This window comes from Takifugu flavidus, chromosome 2, assembly GCF_003711565.1.
Source record: "Takifugu flavidus isolate HTHZ2018 chromosome 2, ASM371156v2, whole genome shotgun sequence".
Classification (NCBI taxonomy): Eukaryota; Metazoa; Chordata; class Actinopteri; order Tetraodontiformes; family Tetraodontidae; genus Takifugu; species Takifugu flavidus.
The window spans coordinates 12501852-12528234 of NC_079521.1; the positions used below are offsets into that span (position 1 = coordinate 12501852).

Below are 26383 nucleotides of genomic sequence, written 5' to 3' on the forward strand. Positions count from 1 at the left end.
ACATCTGTTGTCACTGGAAATGATTCTATACAGTCGATTAAAAAGTCAGAAGGGTGTATTTTTATAGAGATAGATGTGTCTTGTCAGAAATGGACAATGTAGTGATCACCAGGTGACCCTCTGGAGCTCATTAAATCTGCCTCTGCTCATTATTTCTAGTCAAAACATTCAAACTGGAATATGGTATCTCATTACTAGCATGTGTTTCTTGGAAATGTCAAGTACACTTAGATCATTTTGTATGCAGACATTATGTATAACATAACATCAGTCAAGTAACAGTGAAAGTCTGACATACAACAGACTCTCCTGTATTGTGGATGTTTTGTACACCAGATGTGTCTCCCTATTGTGTTGTCATTTTTTCCTCAATGCTCTTTTTTAATGTTGTATATCAGAAAAGGCATCGGGTTGAATACTAAAGAAAAGGGTAGGCTCATTTGTTTAATTCATAGCCTAAATAGAACCTATGAGCCCAAGGAAAGCAACAATTGCACGTATTTCTCATTATTCCCCCTCAAATGAGTCCAGCGCTGTCTGCCTTAATCATTCACAATAACCCCAGACAAGTAGAAAATGTAGGTCTCATACAAGCCATTAACTACTGAATGATTTAAAAAAAAAAAAAAAAAATTATATAGTCAGACAGGTTTTCTTTTTTGTTCTTTTTAATAATATAACTTGCAACAAAAGAAAGAGCTCAATATTGTTATTATAAGCCCTCGCTTTGTCCAACAGCTGTGCGATTCTTTTAAGGAAATTGTTATTTTAAACATTATTTTTAGGTAATTTTAAATTATAGGCATTTCATTTTATTTCATCTTATTTTGACAACAACCGCTTGGATTCTGGCCACCGATTTGATTGGACCGCAGGTGTTCCCGTGATCTCGTTCTCTCTCGCGATACTCCAGCTCCCTCTCAGCGAGAGGCAGCATTAAAGTGTGTTCAGTCGCTGTTGGGAGGCAGCGCTGTCAGCTCTGTGCCTTCGGTTGAGCCGTAATTCCGCCTGAAACAAAACACGGCTGTTTGAAACTGCCCACAAACCCGACAGAACTGTTGCAGACGACACCGTCGGTTCAGCTCCGGTGGACACCGTTTTATCGTGCAGGTAAGGTTGCTTGTTGGCTCCTTCTCTCCACACATTCATAAGCAGTGCTAGCAGATATTTCTCCACAGTTTCACAACATTTAAACCTTGCTGCCCTCTTCTGCCACGCTTCACCCTCGCCACACTCTTTGTCCCCGGTGAGAAATATTTGCTCTAAGCTTGAGTTTGAGCAATTTTGTTGAAGGAAAGGGAGGAGGAATGCGGGAACTTTCAAGCTCACTGTTGACTTTGTGTCTGGAATGCACACCCCTGTTAGCTAGTATGCTAACGATACATCTGTTTAGTGGAAAGTAGCACTTGCTGGCTCACTAGCTTAGCTGGAGAGGATCCGATCTGCAAACCTTGTCCTCATCAAGAGGCTATGTTGTGATGAGGTGGCTGCAAAAGAGGAAGCCAAAGTTTTCCCTTTCTTCTTCTTCTTTTTTTAAACTATTCAATGACAAACTTTAGTTCTGGTGAGCGACCAGCCTTTGACTGCTGCTGCCCAGCGTAATTACATTGACATTTAAAGCTGAAATCGCTATTTTTATAGTTAGATAATTGTGGCAGACTTCACCGATATTTCAGGGCAGCGTTTCTAGAGTAACAGGAACTGCTTTCCCTTTCACTAAGAACCAATAACCTTTGGAAGAACGGTGTAACCGGTAGCGATCCAGACTATAATTTTAGTGATATTTTCTCCTTTAGTGATATTTCTCCTGAAACTTCCTCGTTAGGACGCTCCAAATATTTGTGCATTCTAGGGTTTAGGTTTTAGACATTTGTGATGGGTAACGCTCGTTAATTTGGCAGAGCTCTATGCTTCATCTGATTAGTTTCCTCCCTTCCTTTCCAGATGTTCGGCTGGTTGTCTTTGCACAGATTCAGTAACTGGCCCAGCCGTCACCATGACCACTGTATGGTTGAGACTGAAGGACCAGTAATGTCACTGACATGATCTTCATCAATTTAGCGTTTTTGTGAAAGCAATTGAATACATCTTTGCATCCTTATAATGAAGTGGGGATTAAGATCACTGGCAGGCCGGTAATGATGACAAGCACTGCTCACTTTGTCTCAGCTATGATTTTACATTTTAAAGAACACCATGGTTTTATTAGTAAGTATCCGGTTGCCAAATTCTTCCAAATTCTTTACATTCTTCACATTGTGCTTAGGAGCCAGTGGACTAAAGCATGAAAAGATATTTTCATCAATTTGTGTGTGTGTGTGTGTGTGTGTGGTGTGTGTGTGTGTGTGTGTGTGTGCGTGTGTGTGTGTGTGTGTGTGTGTGTGTGTGTGTGTGTGTGTGTGTGTGTGTGTGTGTGTGTGTGTGTGTGTGTGTGTGTGTGTGTGTGAGTGAGAGAAGCTCCACCCAATATTTCTTATTCTCAGTGACCTGGTAACTGATCGTTCTGGGTTGCAATTAGTCCAAGGTTGTTGCTAAAGTTTTAATCTTTGATAAAAAGACAACTCCGCTCTCCATTTTTGGCAGCTAGTGTTGAACTCTGGAAGCCAATCTGGCGAGCGTCTCTGAAACCTGCCGTGGGGAATGTCTGGTTTCATTCAGTGCCTGTGAACCAGAAAAGCAGTGAGGTGAAGCTGGTGTCAAGCACTTCTTCCTATATTGGACAGGATGGGAAAAAATCAGGACGCTCACATTTTGGAGGTGTAACTGACGGACGTTAGACTGCACTGAGTGTAAAATCTTTATGGATTTACACATTTTATCAACCCTCAGAGATAAACCAGATTAAATACATACCTTTGTCCTCATTGTTTACATGGTTAAAGGTGCTATCAATGATATCACCTAAAAAATAAATAAGTAGATTATCTTTGTCAGTTTACAATGATCACCTAGTTTTACATTTCACAGTAATGCTGTGAAATGTAAAACTAATGCTGTTTGTTTTCTTGCTTTTCCACACAACTTGTTGTCTGTTCTGATGAAAATCAGGTGGTTTGACCACATCGTGGAGCAGCATTCTCCCTGGTTGCTGCTGCTCTGAACTCTTGCCCTGTGACCATGTCAGTGCAGCCACCCACAGCCTTCCTGGAAGACAACAAACAGGCTGCTCGTGTGTTTGCTTTGGAGCCGTAACCCCACCCCAGGCACCTTCCTCCAGCCCATTCTGTGCTCGGCACCAGCTGCCCCCGGTTCAGTCAGAAGGTGCGAGCCAACACGGCCAACTTATCCTTCTTCTGGCTTTAAAGGAACCGATCCTATCAGACATACTGTGCATGTAGCTGGCAACATGAGCTGTTAAGCCCAAACAGGATTTCCAGAGGTTTGTAAGGGCACCACAGGAAGTGTGTTTAGTGTTTCATTAAAAAAACAACAGGGCAGAGTAGAAACAAGAGATTTGGAGAAGGGCGAGGGGCCTCTTGATGCTACTTGCACCTTTAACTGCAGCTGAGCTTTTTGAAGAGGTTTATCTCGACGCTAACTTGAAATGCAGTTCTAAATCCACCCATTGATGAAACTGCTGTGCCTCCTGAGACAGTTCGGCATCTGGACTTGTCTGATATTCTGTTTAGTAACTAATTGCTGTCCTCTCTGTCCTTGGTTGTTTGTGTTTGTGCTGTCTTGTTTGGAGTTGAATTAGTCCCCCCCCCCTTATCTATGTTGGTCTTTTAGTTCATGTTTAACTGTGGCTTTAGATGTGGTGAACACATCAAAAGTCAATGTTTTAATGTAAAATAAAAGAGAAATGAACCTGATTGAATGGTGTCTTCAGGAAATGGTGAAGTAGAAGAGAAACAAGAACGTATTAAACTTCCAAGTCTGTTTGCAATAGAATGATTTTCAAGAACGAAACGCCTCACTTGAGTGTACAAATCCACTGCCTTCCGTTGAGAGTCGAGTTCTGTATTATATGTTGCTGCTTCTCTCCTTTTTAAAGACACGGTTAACCGGTTTAACAGGTTTTCATGAGCTGCACAAGGTTAACCTCACAGCCATCTGTGGATACTCGTGGTTAATTTCCTTAAGAGTATTTTCAACTAAACATCGTCTGACGTTAGCAAACTGGGGGAGTCTGAAGCTCTGACACCTATCCTGGGCAAAATTAGCTGTCCGCGACCCTCCTTTGCTGTGTCGCTGACACTTGATTAGGCTTGCAAATGAAGATTACCTTCATTGTGGTACAAGGTTTAACCTTGGCCCCGGAGACCCGTTAGGAGTTTATTGGATTGGTTGGACATATTAATGTGGGAGGGATAGGAGTGTTTTGCTGCTTCTGGTGCTTCTGCATCATCAGCCTTTCTCCAAAGCTCTTTCTGAATTACCCACAGGGACCAACCACCGTGATAAGATGCACCAAAAGGCAAAACGAACCAAATTTTAAGGCAATTTATTTTCTTATGGGCTTTGAAACACTCACATTTTAGCCATTAAAATAATTTATTTCATCATGTTCCTCAGAGTTCACCTTGTTTTCTGTAAGTGGAACTGTCAGAGATGGTGTCCCAGTCTTTAAAATATACAAGGACACTATGACACAGTATTTTTACCCGCTTTAAAATAATGCAAACAGCAAGAGTGTCTTTAAATTCAGCGTTCCAATAGGATTAAATCAGGAGGTGAGGTGATTATTAATGACGGTATTTCACATTTGTGAATGTTTCTGTAGGTGTGTGTAATGTTGGCGGTGTAAAAGCTGCTTTTGTCCACATCTGACACTCTGAATGCATCTTTGCTGCACGGCCAAAGTAGATGGATTTCTCCTCCTCTCCTCTGCACATCACTGCGGAGCCGCTCGCATGCTTGAGCAGTACATCACCATTCAGCTCATCTTTGACAGCTCTTTTACTGCTGACAAATTTGATGGACCTTGACTATCTCAATGTCACATCTCCAGCCAGTTTTATCGGTCTAATGAGGAGAGGAGTCTGGCGCCAGAGGAAGCCCGGCTGATTTGGGAGAATGAATGCAGATGAAATGCAATCGGCTGCGTTGTTGCCGTTGTTGCTAATGCTGTTGTGGTTGTTTATAAGAAATAATGATCGGGCTTTTCTTGGTTGCAGCTAATAGCGGGTATGCAACATATTAGGTTGTAGATTTGAACCTATTTGTTGTCGCTCAGAACAAAAGTGAAGCCGGATCTGTGGCGGTGTTTACTGCAGTGGGCCGTGTGTCTTACAGGCTGACTTTGCAGTCCTTCTCAATAATCAATGCATCAATTTTTAATTTAAAAAAACACTTATTCCTAATCAAGGTCATGATTGGTGCCAGAGTCTGTAACAGCATGATTAGGGAACACCTAGGGAACACTTAGAGCCTCCACTCAATGGAATCTTCATGTTCTTTGACCACAAACCCATAAATCTTTCCATGCCAGACATGTTCAACCGTGTGCATGATTGACCTCCAGACTCGACCTTTCTAGTAGATTCCTATGCTCAACCATCCAAGGCTGTCATTTTATGTGCTTTGAATTTTAAGATCCTTAGTTTTATTTGTCAAGTTAAACATGAAAATCAGAGGTTTTCTTTCTTTTGTCTGTAGGGAGAAGGTAGAAGCAGCACTGAAGGTCAACGGCTTATTTATTCCTGTGACAAAGGGAGGCTCTATTGCAACAGGCCAACTTTCATCTCTGGCATTTCTGCAAACAGGAGGTTTCCTATTAAATCAACAGTTTCTCTAACACTCATGCAAGCATTATGTTTGGGGAAAACAATTTAAAAAAAAAAAAAAAAAGCCCATGAATTAATAGATGCTGAAATTGTAAAAGTTTTTGGGAAGTTTTATTTACCGTGTTTTGGCAGAAACAAAGTCTTTAATAATTTTCCTGCAGCTGAGCAGATTTCCTCCTACTTTACTTATTAATACTGTAAATGTGGGTTGGATTCCTCATTGCTGCAAATAGGACAGAACTGGGTGTCTTGCTTTTGCTCTGCACTTGGAGATGAATGAGCCGAAACATTTTGATGCCCCACTTCCTCAACATGTTTTCCCCAGTCTTTTCTCTCTTTTTTAAACGCCCAGATCGCTCATTGTATCTGCAGCAAAGACCTGCAACAGTGTCCCAGTGTGACTGTAGATGTCATCAGGGCTGCACTGATAACCGCGTGTTCCATCTGGACCAGATGTTTGGTGCACAGATCGCTCTATTTTTTGATTAACAGTATCCTATCGGCCTTTGGCTTTGCTAGTTCTTCAAATCATGATGAACTGCTACTCTGTATTTCGTAGCTTTACACAGAACAAGGCCTGATAATGTCAGTCCCACCTTAAATGGGGCTGAAATCTGGCTTCTCGCCCACCTTTAGTGTTTTCAGTCAGAAGTCCTGACATTTTAAGAGCGAGACTGTTGCGATTGTGAAACAATGCTATGCAGAATCCAGAGAAGAATAACCCCTGTCACCCTTCCTCTCTCAGAAGCTCTTTGTTCCAGTCTTTCTATTCCTTCATTCCATCATATCTGCTGGAGATGGAGCGATATATACCATCAAAGTCTTTTTGAAGCTTCCCACTCTCTTCCAAAGTCCTTTTGATTTCCGATGGCAAGAGCTGCTTAATATTCTAATCCAGTCGGTGGCCTTTTCAGAGAAATAACAAGGTTCTGAAGATGCAAGCCTTGCCTTCATATAAAAGACAGCTGGGGTGCAGCCCTGTGCTTTTACACTGCTCACACTGAGGTGCCTGTGCTACCAAAAAGTTCAAAGTTGTTTCTCAGATGCACAGATGCTAAAGGACGCACACATGTGTCAGTTGCCTCTTCGCACTTTGTCAGCCAGAGCTTCCTTCCCTCCTCAGATGAATTATGGATTCTTGCGCAGTAGGTAGGGCTGCCTGGGTGGTGTGCGTCTGGAAATCGCTCTGGTTTGCTCCTCATTTCAAAAATTCCAACATTAAAAGAATGTAATTCCTTCAAAGTAGTTTGTGTTCTTTCTGCAAGCTGCAGTCCCCGGAGGTTACAGTTCATTACACCCAGTGAAACAGATGGAAACGAATACTAACAGACAGATGAAGCAGTTACGCAAGAGAACAACCTGCAGTTTGGGTGGAAATATTGCATCTATTTGGTCACGAAATTTAAATGAGCTGCTTTTCCTGCCAGAGTTAGTGGTGGATCAAGCAAAGGTTGTTGACACAATCGCAGCGATTGCAGATTTACAGTTTTTCCTCTTTGCTTTCTCACGGTTCGGGCAGAGCTCATTGCTTCATTAAGTGGTTTACTTGTGTGTTTATATTTCTTCCCACCATCTGTGACTCATTGCTGGAGTATGATGTTATAGTTTTTTTAATCGCTGCCCTTTGCCTGCAAAGCTAAAGGCGGAGTGCTCCGCGGCGAGCGCCGCAGGGTCTTGACAGGCACCGAGGGTATCTACTCGGCTTCTGAAAACTTCCAAACTCTTTATTTACTTTCATCTTGGCTTCCTCCTGCAAGCTTGTCTTTTCTGCCTCCTACTCCAAGTCTAATCCTCTCATCCTTTTTTTCTCCAATTTGGAGTTGGGCGCATAAAGCAGGAGCGGCTCTCTGAGACACTTGAGTTTTTAAGTTTTCTTCTGTTTTCAACTGGTTTTGCATACTGGCTGGCTCCCAAGAGCCTGCAGCCGGTTGGTGCTTGTTGCTTTAGCCTTCAACTGTTCATCCACTGCCTGAATGCAGCACACAACCTGAAATAAATGTCTATTTAATGTATAAATAACTTGGACAGATAAGAAGTGTTATAAATACCCCTCTGTGACTTTTTAAATACATGCAAAATCGTCTCTGCATGTGTAAGAGGGCGAAGAGTGGGTGAACAGCTGCAGCCTGTCTGGGTGTAAACTGGTGCAACAAACCCACATTATTCACAGGCACAAAATGAAGTGACAGAGCGCCTAAATGTATGCAAATCACCACTAAATAACATCAGAATTTACTGTGTATAATGCTGAACACTTGTGACAGCCACAACACATCTTTCAGCACAGGATGCCGGACCATTGAGACCCTCTTTGTCCCTGTAATCCAGCGTGAAACTTGCTCGAATGTTTCGAGTCTTGGACGAGGTTGGCATGGGGGCTGTGGTTCATGAGCCAGTGCACCACACTTGTGAATGGACTTGTGTTAAAGAGGTCGGGTTTTATTTGAGATGGTTGTGTCGAGAGAATTGCAACAAAATTTACAAAAAAAAAAAAATCGTATTAATAGAAGCTGAGCTGGTTAATCAAAGCTTGCAAATAATGTTTGCTCCCTTGTGCAAGTAGAAGGCACTTAAATGTTCTCCTCCACCTATTAAACACAGGTAATTCATAGATTAAAGAAAAGGAATCTGAAAACATCCTTCTGAATGTCTCCACTCTGCCTGTTTGTGTACGAATAAGCAGCTGTTCACTTCATTTCCTCTCTAATCAGAAGGATCACATTTAATTATGTCATTTTGCAAGTAGAAATCTCAATTAAACCAGCTCTTCTCTTTGCATGCGAACAGTTCTCGGGCCTCAGATGGTCAGTGATGGCTGCCACCAGGACGCTGCGAGCGGTGTGATAATCAGCGTTTGGCCGCGCTCGGACTCCTCAGAGAAAACGGGCGTATTACGAATGCCCAGCAGATGGGTCTTCAACGCTCTCTCTCCAAACAAAGTACTGATGAATGACTGCTTGTGTCAGGAAAGGCAGCAAATGAGGAGCGGCTAAAATAGCGAATGACTCAACATTGTTCTCCGTCAGGCAAGGAAATATCTTCGGTCTAATGTTCTCAGGAGAGAGCCATAAACTTGGCCTGCGTGATTCATATGCAAGGTGTCAACCTTCTGCTCAAGAAAGGTCAATTAAATGGAACAAAATGTGAAGGCTGTAAAAATGGAGTCGGCGCAGTGGGACGGCGTGCACAGCTCATGTTCATTCATATAGAATGTTCAATTATATAAATTAGAAGCTACTTCTAGATTTAAAAAATAATGCATACAGCTTTGTTTCTGATTAAATGAGTCCAGAACCGACAACATCTAATCAACCAGACCGTCTCTGTTTACAGCTGGGCACCAATGCAAATTTAGGAATGGCTATTAAAAAAATCTATTTTGCAGCAAAGCAAAGAAAAGGCTTAATTTTAAAGTTAAAATGCCACCACAATAGCATCTGCCATTACCACTGATTAAATAACTTGATGTCGGCTGCTTAGAGGCGTCTTCAAATGAAACCACAGCAGCGTCCAGATGTTCAGAGAGCGCTGATGTCTGGAGGGAAATGCAGCCGGAGGAACAGCGGGGATGGTGCAGAAGATACTGCAGGAGGGTAATGAAAGGCCCCACCCTTTCTTTAACTCGCATTTTCTTGTCGTCGTCTGTCTGCAGCAGGTGTGCTGCACAAGCCTCAGTACGATGGCGGAGGAGCCAGGGTGTATTGATCGCCCGCTGACATTTCGTCCTCCTTTACCCACCTGCTGGCCACCTTTCAGATGCTAGACTCACACAGGGTGTATTTTTCTGTGGCATCAGGCTCCTGCCTCCAACTATCTTGACTATTATAGCTAATGTTGGGGTATAAATTGTTAAAGGACGGAGGGATGGATGGTCCAGATATACGGAAGCCAAGTCACTCTACAGGCCCAACAAAGAGCTGCACAAAACTTCCTGCTTGTACAGAAATGGTGCATGATTAAAAGATGAAGCTAAATCTTGAGGTGCATTCCTTCCTCCGAGAGGGGCCTGCAAACTGGGGCCGGATCTTATTTCATGATTTGTACCAGTGTGCATGCGGTGTCTAAATATTGAATTAAGATGGATTTGATCACCTGGGCACTAACATGGCACCAGTTCCTTGCTGTAATGTTCTTGTAATCAACCTGTGTTAGAGAGAGGAAATGCTGGAGAATTCCCAGCCTGTGTATTTATTTGACTGTAATTACAGTGTCAGAATGATGCATTCACTCATTGAATGTGTTCCTTTAATTATATTGCTGTTTATTGTCATACATTCCCATCCTCCAGCGCACTGCAGCTCATCTCATTCCATCTCCTTCAAGGAGTGTAAAACTGCTGCGGACCATGCAGCGTCAGAGGGAGCCCAGCTGGTTTTATTCCTCCAATATCTAATTTAAGTGCTCTGTCAATAAGCACATTTCATAAGAAAGATCAATATCTTCTCCTGGGTGTGACAGTTTAGCACTTTCCTTTGTTTAATGGCCTGTTTCAGTGGGGACCTGAAATGCATTGGTGAGATTAATTACAGAGAAACGTATCAGTGTCACGCTGCAAATTTGCACTCATTGATTGGTCGTCCGTTAATGTCTCCACCGTCCAAAAAGCCTATAAATTAATCACACTAGCATTTGCAAATGTGCCTTTCTCTTTGTCCTAATGTACACAACATTAATGTTGAGGTCACTGACAATTTGTTCACTGTTGATGACGTTCTTAAACTGTGCATGTGTGACTTATTACTACTGTGGTTGGAAGTTGATCCAGTTGTGTTATTGTGTTACAGATAAATTACAGAATATGCTAAGCTAATGGCAGCACAGAAGATTTGGAATGTTTGTATGTTGCTTGTTAGCCTTGTTGCTGTTGTTGTTCTTGTTGTTGCATAAAAGTAACAAGTCTTTCGACTGATCCTGGAGTTTAGGTACTGAAATGACCAGTACAGATTTGTGGAAATGGCAATTTATTTACAAATTTGTCCATTCATGCCCCGCTATATGTTGTCTTTTTGTATCTGCGTACGTCAGATATCCCAAATGAGTCCTAAAATTATGTTTAGTGTGCAAATTGGCAACAATAATAGACTCTTTTCTCTGTCTTCTGTCGTCTGTAGGTGCTGAGGAAACTGCACAAGGATCCAGAAGACTCCTGAATGTCAACAGGATGACGTTCTTGATCTCAGTCTGTGTGTGAATGGATTAGAGGCAAGTATGCTCACAGCCCACAGCAAGAACAAACATTTATGTGCTTGTCTCTGAGTTTCTAAATAGTAGTAATAGTAATAGAAAAACCTCAGAACTTGTGTCCAAATGTCCATACACCAGTGCCATTTGTTTGTGCTGCAGGTCATGTGATTTTTTTTTTAACCGGGGTGATTGTTAACCTAGTAGCGTTGACACAATCATGATTGTTCTAGTTGTACTCCCAGACGCTGTGCAATAATTCCCCTACAGCCTGATTTATTTTAAGCCCTTAAATCTTTAGTTCCTCAGAATTAAGCCTTTTTTGTGAACTCCAGCCATTTACCCGAAGTCCACATTTGTTTCTGTGATTTGTAGAACAAGCAGCCTGGGTGACCTGCCTGTCCAAGGATGCATTAATGACCTTTTTATATAATTTCTCCTCCGTCCCCTCCGTTTGATTAGGAGTTTGCCTAATCCCTCAGTAGGGCTCAGTTATAAGCTTGCAGTAATGGCCTGCCTAATCCTCCTACCAGAGATAAAACACAGAGGCACATTAAATTCAAAGCAGTTTACTCACCTCGCAGTTGTCTCTAAACAAAGCTATATCAGGCAGCAGTAGCACAAATGTAGCACAAATGCACTAAAGGACAACAGATAAGTCTCCACTAAAAGCTGGAATCTAAGTTGCACCCTTGACAGAGCTGTTTTAAAGTGTAACTACTCCTCAGTAACACTTTCTTTGGCTGAAGACAAATGTATGAAGTAGTGCTCTCGATGGATTCTGGTCCCGCTCTTGACATTTGAGTCAAAGTGTTTCATTTTGGCATATTTTGTATTAAAACCTCAGACTGACTGCCCTCTATGGGTTGAAACTCGGCTATTACAATCCAATTTGGCTGCTGGCTGAGATGGAGGCCGATGACATTTTGCACACATCTTTCGTCATGAAGCACCACTGGTCGCCCCAACAAGTCTATAAAAACGATCATCTGTCGATCTCCTCGGTACCGGCCACTTAAGGCTCTGACTGGTTTGTCTCTGGAACACTGTTGTCCTCATAAATACTGTAAGCTCTGTGTCCACACCAATAGCACTGTTGCTCATGATCCTATTCTAGCTTGTGTCGATGTGTGTTAATGACTTTTCTTTTATTCAACAGTCAAATCAAGAAGTTTCTCCTTTCTAAAAACTAATTGTATGCAGATTATGTGACTGTTTGTCTCTTCTACCCTCTATTTTAAAAAGACTTGCAACTGGAAGGCTGCATTAAAACAGCGCTGGTGAAAGTATGAACCTAGTTTTACTAAAATGAGCACTGCTGCCTCATGTATATTCATGGCTCCCTGCTTGCTGTGGTTGTGTTGAGGCCCTGTGGTTTTGTAATCAGGAGCCCCATTACGCAGGCGGCGCACAAAAAATGATGCCTCCACGCCACTTTCCTTAAAACGGAAAAAACAATCAATGCAGGGCCGCACCATAGTGTGATTTTCCCCATTTGTCGAGCACCCAACAGCATCAGGGTGCTTTGTAAGGTTTCACATGCTAATAAAAAAAGCAGTTTGAAGAAACGGAGTTAAGTGGCTGAAACACTGCCTTTGAACAGAGCGATCCACATGAATGTGTGTAACAACACAAGTGGAGCCCAAACTAATCTGTAAACTTCAGGATGTGTGAAGTTTAGTTTGTTTTAATGTTTTAAGACCAAGTTAAAGGGATGGATTTGTTTGTCTTTCACTGTTGTCTTGGAATAATCAACCAATGAGACACTCAAACCTGAAGGAGACTTTGACCTGGTTGAATTAAAGAAGGAAATAAATGGGAATGGGCTTTATTTGTTGCGCTCACGGGGCCGGTTCTCCACTTGGGTCCAGTCACATGTCTGTGTAGTTATGTGTGATAGATGGATCATCACCCCGGGCTTGTATCCATGGGATTAAATCTGAGGTTAGTATCTATACATGAGTGGGAGCCCAATCAAAGGGACAATGTTGACACTGTAATGTTTAATCTGCACCAGAATCTTTCAGTTCCTCCCATTTTCAACTACTTCAAATGGTGTCCTCACCAAGATCCTTCTGAAAAAAACACACTTGATGTATTCTGGAAGCCTCACAAGATATATCAGCCCTGATGGGTGGAATTTCTGAAGTGTTTCGCCATATCCTTCATTTTAATGTTGCAGCTTCCTCTGCTGTCATTTTTAATTTAATGAAATATAGTTCAGCTCTGCTGTTTGATCAGTCAGCTCTCTGCACACTCACATCACTATCGCCTGGTGTTTGCCTCTTGTTTCATTTGTATTTAAAAATGTTGGTCTTTCCAGTGGGGCTGTGTGCACCATTTTGAAGACATTGCATGCCCATTAAGAAAAACCCATATATCGCCCAACAAAGACTTAATGTCCAGTATCACGTTCTGAAATATGGTAATATTCGCATCGCTCTTTGATTCATTTGTCTAGCAGGTGGACCCATGTGTGTGACATGGGTCCACCTGGGATCGTGCTCACCTGTGTTACCTGCCCGTCTCCCAGTGAGTCACCTGTATATGAAGCTTCTCGCGGTAGCAGCCCTATTGGATGAGCTCTGTTCTGCACTCCTCAACCTCTCTACGCTGAGACTGAGTGCCACTCCAGGAACAGATCGTGATAAAAAAGACCAATTATTTATAGTTGTGTCCTGACAGGACTGGTCCTACTTATCTTTCAGGCCGCAGTCCTCGAGCCCACGACTCACATTGTCAGCATTGTCAGAGTTCCTGCTGGTCCAATCGTTCATCACAGCGCCAGGCTGACATTTTTCTAAATATCATCATTCGATTTTTTTTTTGTTGCAATAATTTATCATCTGCAGAGATGCACCAGTGCTCTTTTTTCCCCCGTCCACCGCTGAATAAAAAATGAAAGTAAGCATTTAAATCTAAAAATCGCTCCTGCAGATATGATTAAGTTGCGTGTTGGAGACAAAGGAAGGAGTGTTTATGATACATGCATGTCGACTCTTCCGAAATATCTAAAACATAAAATATGAAGTTGTATTTGATTTTAGGTGGAAGCTGCTCAAACAATAGCGCAGCTCTAATATTCTCACTTCTGTTGGGAATTTTTATCCTGTAATTGCGTTGACATTTAAAAAGCTTCTAGCTTTACGGGAGCTATTGAAAGCTGGGAGGGGTGATGGTTTTTCTCTGCTCTCCTGTCATCAGAGGCCTGAACTGTAATCGCAGCCATGGTAACTTGTATGAGCAGTGAGCTGTACTCAGAACAGAGCAGCAAGCCTCATGCATGCATATTGATTTCTTGCTGAAAATGTCAGAGTTTCCCCTTTTGTTGTTGAGGTCACCAACAAATCTGAGCATTTTCAGATGTTTACAGTCCTAAGGAATTTTATTATTATTATTACGGGGTTAAAGGGCAGATATTACTCGTGCTAAGAGATATGAAGACATTGCATGCAGAATTTTCCTGTTTTAAAATTAAAACCACAGAACTTGGCTTATTTTTAGAAGGCACTATCAGATACAGGTAAATTTAATTCCTCCATTATCACTGCAGAGGTTTACATCTGAAACAATAGTTGCATACTTTTAAGTATAAATACCAATACATTATGGTATATTGCACAGAAAACCAGCTGAAGAAATGAAATCGGGCTTTACAAATGCAAACAGGTGGGTCCGTCTGTGATTGGCTCAGCTGATTGCTGATTGGTCTAATCAGGGTGAGCTTATAGCGGTTGTTGGTGCAAATTCAAACTCTATGGTGCATCGCTCAGCACTGATTTGATGGTAATTAAGGTTCAATAAAAGTTCACCTCCTCCAGGCTGTCTGTCTCCAGTTAGGTTGGCCATTCTGCTGCTGTTTCAGTCATTCATTCCTCGCTCTGTGTCGCACAGGCGAGCCGCTACCATGCGTTGTCTGGCTGCACGGGTGAACTACAAGACCCTCATCATCATCTGCGCCCTCTTCACGCTCATCACTGTGTTGCTGTGGAACCGTTGCTCCAGCGACACCTCCCTCAGGTTCCTGCCTCATGCCGCCTTGGTGGCTCCCAGTGCCAGGGTGGGGGACTCCAGTATAAGCAGCCAGCAGCACCCCCCACAACCTCCAGAGCCTCCACCCGTTGTTGGTGGTTCCAAATTCGAAGAGATCGACTGCCTGATCAACGACGAGGCCAGCATCAAATGCCGGCGGGCCGGAGGAGAGATCTACATGCCCTTCGGCTGGATGGAAAAATACTTCGAGGTGTACGGCAAAGTAGCACAGTATGACGGCTACGACCGATTTGAGTTCCAGCACAGCTATTCTAAGGTCTACGCACAGCGGGAGCCGTACCATCCCGATGGGGTCTTCATGTCGTTTGAAGGTTACAATGTGGAGGTTCGGGACCGGGTCAAGTGTATCAGTGGAGTGGAAGGTAAGATGTTTTCTAGCTTAACTACTTTCTCATAACGGAACAGTCCTCAAATATCAGTGGTTTGATCATAGATACTCCTCCTGCCTTTGAAGATCACAGAGCAAATTTTTTCTTCATCTTTTACATTTTCAATAGAACATTCCTACTTTAAAATATCGACTATAATGTGTCTCCCCCTGGACACACACTCACTCCTCACCGTCCATTAATTAAGCTCCAGGATCTCCTAAATTTAGCTCTCCATGTAGACAGGCATACTGCTCTTTTCAGTTTAGCATATTTTTATAAGTGAATATAGCAATTCATTAATTGGCCTGTCACAGTCTGAGGAACTGTTGGACCTAACAAGGTCGTGGGAGCAGTTCTCTCCCAAGACACCCTGCTACTTCTGGAAGGGCTTTTATAACTGTACTCTTGGCAATATTCATTAAATAATGTGATTGACCTTTTCCATGAAAGTAGCTGCAGCACTTATGCTGTTCACTCTTTAAAATTATCTTAATGGTTTCCTCTGAGAGCATTTTTAGATGTTTATTATATTTATCTTATAGAGTAACTTTGCTTTGCCTCCTGTCCCTGTAGTTGAGGGTTAGAAACTCAAGAGAGATCTTTGGGACTTGGTTCACAGTCAAGAGGGAGGAGAGAAACGTCCTCTGGTTGTCTGGGTTGTCAAACCTTGCGTCTTATTCCAGTGGCATTTGAGCATTAATTGCTCGCCATAGTCCCACGGTCATTTATTGGAAATCCTCTGGATTAAAGACTAGAGGCTTGAACTCAACTTTGGGGAAGTTCTGAAAGTATTTGAAGCTTAGCAGTCAATTTCACGTGGATTAGTTGGTGTAATTCAGTGAGTAGCACCACGTTACAGGTTTGGCTTTTGACAGTCATTTGACTTAAGCTGTCGCGGGAGATGTGCAGGAACAAGTCGGGAATGGCAGAATGTCTAAAAGATTTCAGTCATACTTGGTCAAGTACAGCTCAGGGAGAAGAGGGCTTGTACACGATTTTGACTCTTCACACACTTGGTCACCAGAAACACTTCACTGGACTGATGGTTTGTGGTTAGGCTGTCTAGCCCTCTGCACTGTTATAGACAGCAGGAAGGAAACCATCTCATCACAGCATCAAGCCATTCAATCATTAAACGTCTTAAATTATTGCTCCAGTGTGGAAAATAATTTATTTTCCCAATAAATCTATTTCTCTACAATGAGTCCTCCCAACTAAGCTGGGCTTAATATGAAAGCTGTTTTTCTCAAAATAAATAAAAATTGGCCAGATTTAATCCATCCTCATGTCATCTGTTTACATAAATTGTCAGTTGTTGTCTGTCCCACACAGAAAAGAAGCTTAAATAACAAACATGTTGTAAAAGCGCTCAGCTGACCAGAGGTTTAAATGTATCCTTATCTCATCCCTTCTAAACCAGGCGTGCCTCTCTCCACTCAGTGGGGCCCTCAGGGCTACTTCTACGCCATCCAGATCGCCCAGTACGGCCTGAGCCATTACAGCAAAAACCTGACCGAGCGCCCCCCCCACGTGGAGATCTACGATACGGCGGAGGAGCGAGACAGCCGGGCCATCACACACCCCTGGAGTGTGCCAAAAGGCTGCAGTCTGAGCCGTGTCCATGACAAGTCCCGGGCTACCTCCGTGCGCCAGTTCAACGCTCAAGGTACGTGAGACTTCCTGTGAGCCCAGATGGCTTCGGGGCATGAAGCTTATCTCCCGTTAACTGACTGTCAGGAGGCTCCTCGCGCAGCTACACCCTCAGGACTGGATGATTGTCTGCAGTGAGTCACGGATACGCCGCCAGATTACTGTCAGACCGCGCACGTTCGACAGTCCACCGGCTGAGCTCCTCTCCGAGATTGTGATTCAATAGCCGTCGTCTGCGTCATCTAAACGCTCCGTGAAAATGGCACCAGACAGAAATGCCTCCAGCCAGCGGGTTTATATGCACAGCGTGAACAGCAGTGTTTGAAAGAGGGAGGTCATTGTCTGCACTTGTCAATTAACCTTAATTCTGTTTGTTGGTCGCAGGATTAATGATGCTCAAGGCTGCTTGATTCGATCACTGTTTGCATGTTGCTGGTGGCTCATCGGCCAGTCTGCTTTAATCAAAGCAAGTGGACCGGAATTTTCTGCATCTGTTGTTGGAAATCAGTGTTTTTGAAGACAATGATTGGGATTCTTGTCTGGTATCAAACTTGAAGTATTCATAAGCAAAGTGTGCAAAAATGTGCCAGAGCCCAGCGGAGGCCCAACCCGTCAGCGCGTCACAATAACATCAGACTGTGACATCATTTCTGAACATTGTTTTAACACCATTTTATCCTTAACACCACTAAGTGCTCACTTTGTGAGAAGGTTAACAGAAGTGATCCAACCCAGAGCTAAAGGTGAATCTATGACTTCCCTCTCTTGTGTAATTCTCCTGTTTTCCAAACTTTTTCCATGTGTTCCTTCACTTCCCGCTCTCATTTGGCCCCATCTCACCACCATAGTTCTGTTTTCTCGACATCACCCAGCTTCCATCTTTACTCCTCAGCCCACCTACAGCGCTCTGAGTCTTCACAGCCCTTTTGTTCTCCTCCTCAACATTAATCTCATCTCATCTCTTCTCCACGTCCTACTGCGACGGCAAATACAGTTGTTCATTTTCTGCTCCATTTTGTCCTTTTGCCTTCCTCCGCTCCTTCCTTCTTTCCCCTATAATTTCTGTTCAGTTCTTGCTACTGTATCTAGGGCACCAGTGTTGAACAGCCTCTCCACAGTTCTGAGGAGTGGCTCAATCGTCCCTCCCCTGATAACCCCCCCCCCCCCCATCCACCATCTGCGTGCTGTCAGCCGTATAACACCTTTATTTTCTAGATCCCTTCATGTGCAGTTCAGAACATAGTTTTTAAATGCAGATCAGACTTTAAACGGCAAATGGTCGATGCTTTAATGGTTAAAAGAGTTTATTTAGATTAAAGGACATCGATGATTACAAGAGTGTTGTAAGATTAAAAGGCATGGCTGATCTAAGCTTATTATGGTCTACCCAGGCAAATATGTGAAATTCCATGAGCTGTGCTGTCAGGGGTAAGTCCAAGTAAAACAGCTGCAAGTCCAACCCTCACCTGTGGCACATCCAGCTGGGAGGAGAGCCGTAGGTGGCTGGGGAGGGGCCGAGCTGGGATTCATCGCTGAAATGACAAATATTTCACATGTGGTGGTAGTTTTAAAGCTTCATAGGTGGCATTGAAGGACCACAAGTCCTTTGGTCACCTGGGTCTGTGGCCCGCACACGCGTTCAGTGTGTTTGATGTGTACGGGCGTTGGCTTTCTGCTGACGTATTTCCCTGTGGATCTCTCCTTTCTGCCATATTGCTGAACAGCCAGACAGCAGAGCGCAGCAGAGGAGGTGAAATCTCCTCTATACTCCCTGCCCATCCTTTATTGATGCCACAGTAATCACAGAGGCCAGAGTACAAATCCACTTACTCTCTGCTTTGCCTTAAGTAATGGATTTATGAGTGCATTAAAGAGCTGTAGCCATCCAGAGGCCCCTGCCAGACTGGCTCTCTCCTTCATTTTCCTCCCCATCGACTGCCTTTGTGTCTCAGACGCCTTCATCTGCCTCCGCTTTCTCCACTCCTCATGTGAGAGCACCCTGATTTGCAATTGTCATTTCACTCCTGATTTATTTTCACTCTCTCCATCCTTCTGCCTTCAAGGATCCGTCATCCCATTAACCTCCTTTCCTTGACTCCTACCCTTTATGGAAGCAGTGCTCGGAGGACAGAAAAAAGGGCAAAGAAGCTCAACTTCCACAGGATTGTTGACTTGTTTGTGTTATTAAGATACCATCCAGCTATTCTCCCGGCTAATGTGGACTATTTTTGGATGGATGGCTTGAGTTATCATGGATTTTTCACTCCTAATTGATCCTGTAAGTGTCTCTTACAAAAAAAAAAGCCGTGTACAGCAGCTGGTGGCTGTAGAGGCAGGCAGCAGCATAGCCACATTCCATCATCTGATCAAGCGACGATCACCAAGATGGAGACAAGTCCTTCACTCATCCAAGCTGCCAGACTCACTCGTCCGTCTGTGGATCTCAGGATTTCTCTCATAGCAGTTGTTGGTCATTTCTCTTTGAAACGGTGTGTTTTGTGTGTGGACTGGAGGATAAAGACATCTCAGAAATGCACCAGCCAAAGAATGTGCGCGGAAGTCGGTGTGGCTAAAAATAGCTCTTTTCAGAAGTTCTTAAAATCCGTGGAATGAGGTTAGGCTTTTAGTCTTTTCCTGGGATTGTAGGTGCTTGTAGGACGGATGTGCTTGTGATGTGTCTCCTGTCTCCTCAGTCGCTCCTTACAGAAATAATCTTTCACTAGAATAATAAAACACATGGTTCTTCCTGTCTGACTCTTAAATGGGGTAGTTATGAGCAATATTAGTGCCTCGCTCACACCTTTTTAACCCTGCTCTCTATGTCACACCCTTGTCCCCCCCCTCCACCACAGAGTCCTCAGAGGGTGTGTCCCTCCAACTGGGTAACTCAAAAGACTTCATTCTCAGCTTGGACATCAAGTTCACCTCCAACGGCAGCGTGTCGGTGGTCCTGGAGACCACGGAGAAGGGCCCCCCCTTCACCATACACTATGTGACCAGCACACAGCTTATTGCCTTCAAAGATCGGGAAATCACCTATGGCATTGGTTCACGCACCACCTGGAGCACTCTGACCAGAGACCTGCTCACTGACCTCAGGAAGGGCGTCGGCCTGTCCAACACCAAGGCTGTGAAGGCCACAAAGGTCAGTCAGTGTCCAACCTTCTGGTCCTAAACGTACCTTTATTACAATTTAAATGATGAGTACAGTGAGGGATGGTTGATTAATTGTCCTGTTGGATCTGTCCACAGATCATGCCCCGGCGGGTGGTGCGACTGGTCCTGAACGGGCGGGGCTTTGTTGACAATGTCACCATCTCCACCACTGCCCACATGGCTGCCTTCTTTGCGGCCAGCGACTGGCTGCTTCGTAACCAGGACGATCGAGGCGGTTGGCCCATCATGGTCACCAGAAAACTGGGCGAAGGCTTTCGGGCTCTGGAGCCCGGCTGGTACTCGGCCATGGCTCAGGGTCAGGCCATGTCTACCCTGGTGAGAGCCTACCTCCTCACCAAAGACCAGGCTTATCTCAACGCTGCCCTCAAGGCAGTTGGACCCTACAAGGTGCCTTCAGCACAGCATGGGGTCAAAGCCGTGTTCATGAACAAGCACGACTGGTATGAGGAGTACCCCACTACGCCGAGCTCCTTCGTCCTCAACGGCTTCATCTACTCCCTGCTGGGTCTCTTTGACTTGACTGAGACGGCGGGGGAGAAGCTGGGCAGGGAGGCCAGGCAGCTCTTCAGCCGCGGCATGGACTCTCTGAAGGCCATGCTGCCACTCTTTGACACGGGCTCCGGGAGCATCTACGACCTGCGCCACTTCATGCTGGGCACCGCCCCCAACCTGGCCCGCTGGGACTACCACACCACGCACATTAACCAGCTTCAGCTCCTCGCATCCATAGACAGCTCGCCCATCTTCAAGGATGTGGTGAAACGCTGGAAAGCCTACTTAAAAGGGGTCCGGGCCAAGCACAACTAGACCCAGGCCACACACAGAGAGGGCGGCGGGGAGCTGGCTCAGATCATCCCTTCTGGGTGGAGGTTCATTTGTTCAGCTGCGGCTCTGCTCGGCCGTCCTGATGCAGGTCCCATACTATCTGCCAGGCCGACTGTAGCTCTCACTTCCTGTTGTGCTCCAGGAGCTAGCGTTTGTATTTATGTGCAGAGCTAGTTCTAGACTGAGCGTTCTAGAAGAGTGCGTGTGTTTAAAGGTAGAGCGTGGCCACATTTCTCCTATCCAGTTGTTGTATCTCTCCAGTTATATTTTTTTAAAATTTCAGCAACACTATTAAATTATATTGAAAGAGGATTAATGGAATATTTTATAAATTATATAGAGGAGGATGTTGCCAAGAATTTCACTCTCTACTTTTTATTTTGGCTTTCATCACTTTACAGGAATGTTCAATGCTTCCAAAACTGTCTCAAGCCAACAGTTAAAGTTAAGCTTTGATTGTGTGTCAGGTAGATTCCTAATATAAAACTACTTGAATCAATTCTTTGACACAAACAGCCCAAACTCTTCTTCCCTCCCACTCCTCTGCTTCCTACCCATAATTCCACTGTGTTTGGCTGATTTCTCCAGACACGTTCAGTTGCTCACCTCTTAAATTCCTGATAACTCATCATAATGAACTATATTCTTGCTGAAGCAGCGGCATCGCTGGTTTATGTGATACCTCATGAAGGTTTTGGGGTTTTTTTCTTTCCTTTTTCGATGCAGCTTGTGTGGCGTTTGCTGCATTTTGTCACAAATGTTCCATCAAGTCAGGACAAACTTGTCCCGAGTCGTGATGCTGCAGACGTTGGAAGCAGCGACGCTGTCGAGAGTAGATGCGTTTGCTTTTTTTTCAAAGGTTTGATTAATGTTCTATAATGTTCGCTGAACCTCGATAATGAGTTTAGTAATTAGGGATTATAAAGTCAGGCCGACTTAATGAAACAATTTAGTTTTGTCCCGATTCAAACTCCAAAGAGACACCGGCAGAGATATTAATGCGATATATATGTGCGTCATATTCACGCCTCTCAGGCTGCTACGTGCAAATGAGACAATACCAGTGACGTTGAAGGTCGATGTGAATCTTGACATTAAAAACAAGGCTTTTATTCCCAACAGGCCTTCACTGCCCAGCTATACTGTTGCTGGAGCGCCAGCAGTTTAGTAACGGGCTGTTTATCCTGCACATCGTAGAGTCGCCCGTCAGCATAACGTAGCTGCGAAAGTCATCTTCGGATTTTCTGTGGAAACGGTCCCCCCGACACAAAGATTCAACACAAAGCTGGAAATGATCACAATAGCATCAAGACATAGAGAGCAAATCTAAATGGGTGAGAATTCTGTGCTTCTATTTCAGGAAAAGTGGTAAATGTAAAGTCATTTTGTAGATTGTTTTGTATTGGCAGTGCAACATTTCCCTGATTAAAGCTAAAACTATTTGCTTTTTACATTTTTTTTTAAATTTCATTCACCCTGGCTGAATGTTAAAATATCATCTATTTTGCATAAATTTAAGTTTTACTTGCTGACAAGTACAGAACATTTTTTCCTCCATGAATTGTTCTGAACTTTAAAAAAAGAGAGAATTTAAGTGATGTAGCTCGGGTTTTGTTATTGTTTATACCAAAGTCCTCTTTCTGTGTACAGAGTATATTTGTAAAAAGACTGACTCCCATCAGACACAAAACTGCCTTTGAGAACGCCTCATTTCTGAATCCGTGCAGAGCAAAACCTGCTAATCCTCAAAAGGATCTTTGCAGCTCAGCGAATAGTTCAGTCCGCTACTGATTCCCATATTCTGCTTTGCCGTCTCTCTCTTTGTGAAGGCAACATTCGTTGTTTGATGGGCATGTTTGCGGAGATGTGCAGTGTTTTGTTAGAAGAAAAGCACAACGGCACACCAAGTACAACACCTTCAGTGAGGAAGCTGCTATTACTGTTCACTGTGTCCATTTGTTTTGTTCAGTCCCATAAAAAGATCATCGTCTGGGTCAAATGTGATTTATGCAATAAAGGAATACGTTTACTGGGGTTGTGGCACCACAGGAAACGGAGCGGTTGAATAGACCTTGCAATCAAAGCACAATGTGCAGATGCTAGCATTTTTTTTTTTTAAAGGAAGAGAGGTGTTTATACACAGAGGAAATCTTTGTGCTTTAAAATGTGCTTTTTAAAAGTGTGAAAATGAATAAAAGCATCTTTTTCATTAAGAGCTCGTCCAGTCTCAATTATTTTGCAGTGCAGCTAAAGCTGAGCTGCAATTGTTTAGAAGCCTCCACTGTGCGCACTGGCGACGACTAGTGGACGCGTTGGGAGTCGCAAGTATTGGTGCAGCAGTGCTGCTGGGAAACAAAGGCATTTGCCCCCCCAATATCCAGCACCATGGAGGGAACTCGTGTCATTCCGTGTATTTATATAGATAACATCATTTAAACCATCCAAAATTAAGGAGCCGTATTAGTTTTGTCAAACCTGTGATTACATTTTCTTTTTTAATCTCTTTCAAAATGCGCAGTTTGTCCTGTACGCTGTCTCTGTGGAAAAGCTGGAAATAAGAAGTGAGTCTGTTCAATAATTTATCCTAATTAGGTTATTCTTATCCGGCCAGCAGCACAGACATCAGAGAACGGCGTCTCCTGCCCACTGCCTGCATTTTTCATTACCTTCTGGCATTTACACAATCTGACCATTATTTCTCCCTCACAGCCGTCACTTCTCACGTCTCCTGGATGTTAATGACATCCTGGTCCCTCCTGACAGCGGCTCCCTCTCCCATCGACCTGATCAAAGCTGATCGAGGCCCCCAACCCGGCCCCCCTGCCATTCAGATGTCTTTGAGACAACTATGATGACATTAGAGCCGGATCTCGGCGCTCTAGAGGCCAAACACTTTATGATGCCCATACATTTACCCCTTGATGAAATTAGCACCAAGCTGAACTCTCTATTATTGGATTTCTTTGTATGTTGTGTGGGAGTCTCAGAGGAGGACAATACAAACCTCCTGCTCTTATTGACTTCAATTTGACAGTCTGTTCACCAGATTGCCGCTGAGGTTTAGCTCTCCCCTCCCGCAGGGTCAGAACTGGCTTTATTGCTCAGCAGACCGTTGTTTACGGATGGTGACGGAGCAGGTAAGATCCAGCTGCAGTCGAGGGGCAGCGAGCCAAATGTGTCCACTGAGAGAAGACTTTGTTTCCATTTTATTGAGACATATTCTTTTTCATCAGTGAGCTACCCTGCTAGCTTCCAAAGGTCACGGGGTCATGTAGATTACATGTGACTATGACAGGTATGAACTTTACTTGTACCAGCAGGGTGGTCCCTCTGGTGGATTTATTTAACTTTGACCTCCAGGAATGGTTTTTAAACAGTGTTGACATTTACACAGAGTTCTACTAACAGGTTCTCTCCTGTGTGTGGTCTTTGGGCTGAGTTAAATTAGAGAAAACTGAACTGCTCATCAAACCAACTCCAGCAGTTCAGTAAAGCTGCATTCTCTGCCAGACTTACTAAGCTTTTCACTTTCTGAACCCACAAACAGTCAGATCACAGTCACCAGATCGAAATACATCCCCATTTTCTTCTCAATTAACGAAAATGATGGAGAAAAACTAAAGGTTTATGAGCTATTCGGGTTTGTGCCTCTCATTTGGTGGTTTAAGATTTAGAATTGTCATTTAGCGCCCTCTGGTGGATGTACTCGGCTGAACAGGGTAACACAATTTTAAGTTGTTTTCCTTAATTCTAAAGAAAACCCCATTTAAAACTTCAAACATCAGCACAAAGAATTATGTAAAGTGACAGAGTTAATAGTTATTAGGTCAGAAAAAAAATTAATGTCACAAGAAAAATAACACCTCTGGATTCAACAGCTGCCAATAATGTATCAGGAAGAGACAACTTCACCAGCAAAAACATCCTTAAGGCACCAGTAAGGATTCAAAACACAACACCATCACTCATAGAAGCCACCAGAGTATTAACAGAAAATCATCTGCGTGTATCAGAACTTCAGAATCAAAAGCAATGTTTAATGTTAAAGTCGGGCAGGCTTTAACAACATTGGATACATTAGCACCCTGAATGGAACCTTTTTCCTCATCGACAGTTGATCAAATCTGATACACATACTTTAAATCTTTCTGGTGTCTGCTAAAGGCCCCTTCACAAACTAAGATTGGGGTTTCATCCCTGAATAGCGGAATACACAACGCTGCCCTCCAGTGGTTATACGTGGTAGCACACCATCGTGCAAATAACCTCTGTTATTTCACTTATTTTCACTTATGGCTCATCCTCTTTAACTTGGAACTTTAAGTATTATATTTATATATACTTCTATGTGTTTTAGAAGATGAAATTTAATTATTTCAGAGGTGTTTTCAATTCGTAGTAACGTTGGGTGTAGCAGTACTCTCACACTCCTTATTCTTCCATATATGATTGAAGTCAGTCAGCACAGGGAGGAAGGCCTCAGCAGAGTTAAACGGATATACCTTTACCGCCACCTGGTGGCTAAAACAATACTACTCCTGCAGTCTGGTGCGACCTATTTGACGTCTCCATGCCCCTGTGTGCTGTATTTGAATGATAAACCTAAAAAACAAAAGAAAAGTTGCTTATTATCTTTAAAACTCTGCAGATCCCCTCCATCTGCTGCTACCTCTGACGTGTTAACATACATATTAACCCGTGTGTTAACTTATCAGCTGTTTATTCAACCGACCCAGGCCTTGGCAAGCCTGATCCTAAGAGACTGATTGGAAATGTTTGCTACTTCTAATTCCTGCAAGACAAGACGCAAACGCAAACTTTGTTTACTTATTTTCAACTTTTTTCCCCCAACAAAATATTTAAAAGATCTGTTTGAATTTCATGAACTTTCACTGCATTTCATTCCTGCATTTCCTCACCACGCTCCACTTTATAACCTTAGTTTTGCCATCAAAATAAAATTAAGGGCCATAAACAGAAACAGGGCTTTGGTAAAACATTACCTTATCTTTTGTGTTTAAACACCAACCAGCCGAGCGTCTCGTCACAGGCGACTGAATCCAAAACAAACACAAGAGAACACAAGAGAGGACTAAAATGTAAATGAGATTATTATTTTATCTGAGGTATAACAGCACGCCGCATGTCACCTTCTTCCTTCCTGGTCCTGTGGTGGCAGAAAGACGTGTTTGTCGGATGGCGTTTAAACAAGATACCAGGACTCTGGGAGAACTCTGACGGGACTTGGCCTCCACTGCTGGGTGTGACCAGTTTCACCAGAACACCAAACCCGACCAGCCCGTGCCCTTAATTTCCCCCAAAGTCTTATCTGGATCTGAGTGACACAAACTGCTCTCACAGGTAAAGCCAGAGCTAAAGAACATCTCTGCAGACTCTGTG

The 26383-nt window shown here is 43.5% G+C and overlaps 1 protein-coding gene and 1 long non-coding RNA gene across 6 annotated transcripts; one reads left to right on the plus strand and one right to left on the minus strand.

The window, feature by feature from the left end:
- The first annotated feature begins 917 nt into the window (after positions 1 to 917).
- On the plus strand, positions 918 to 23196 carry glceb (glucuronic acid epimerase b). Of its 5 annotated transcripts, XM_057018885.1 has the most exons (8): positions 935 to 1110; positions 3049 to 3261; positions 5599 to 5708; positions 10838 to 10928; positions 14802 to 15322; positions 16752 to 16997; positions 19834 to 20126; positions 20234 to 23196. In XM_057018885.1, exons 5-8 carry the CDS (start codon positions 14815 to 14817, stop codon positions 20963 to 20965), a joined length of 1779 nt encoding a protein of 592 aa, XP_056874865.1. In that variant the 5' UTR covers positions 935 to 1110; positions 3049 to 3261; positions 5599 to 5708; positions 10838 to 10928; positions 14802 to 14814; the 3' UTR covers positions 20966 to 23196. The 5 variants fall into 5 exon arrangements, with proteins under 5 accessions (XP_056874857.1, XP_056874865.1, XP_056874874.1 ...); XM_057018894.1 differs by lacking the exon at positions 5599 to 5708; XM_057018902.1 differs by lacking the exon at positions 3049 to 3261.
- On the minus strand, positions 18290 to 26377 carry LOC130517199 (uncharacterized). The gene is made up of 3 exons (XR_008947657.1): positions 26134 to 26377; positions 25987 to 26037; positions 18290 to 18513 (listed from the first exon to the last, which is right to left on the minus strand). It is a non-coding gene; the product is annotated as an uncharacterized LOC130517199 (long non-coding RNA).
- Between the last annotated feature and the right edge of the window lie 6 nt (positions 26378 to 26383).

Coding starts and splice junctions, on each gene's coding strand:
- glceb (XM_057018877.1), top strand. CDS start 14,815: ATGCGTTGTCTGGCTGCACGGGTGAACTACAAGACCCTCATCATCATC. Junction 15,323..16,751: donor GTGTATCAGTGGAGTGGAAG/GTAAGATGTTTT, acceptor CTTCTAAACCAG/GCGTGCCTCTCTCCACTCAG. Junction 16,998..19,833: donor GCGCCAGTTCAACGCTCAAG/GTACGTGAGACT, acceptor CCTCCACCACAG/AGTCCTCAGAGGGTGTGTCC.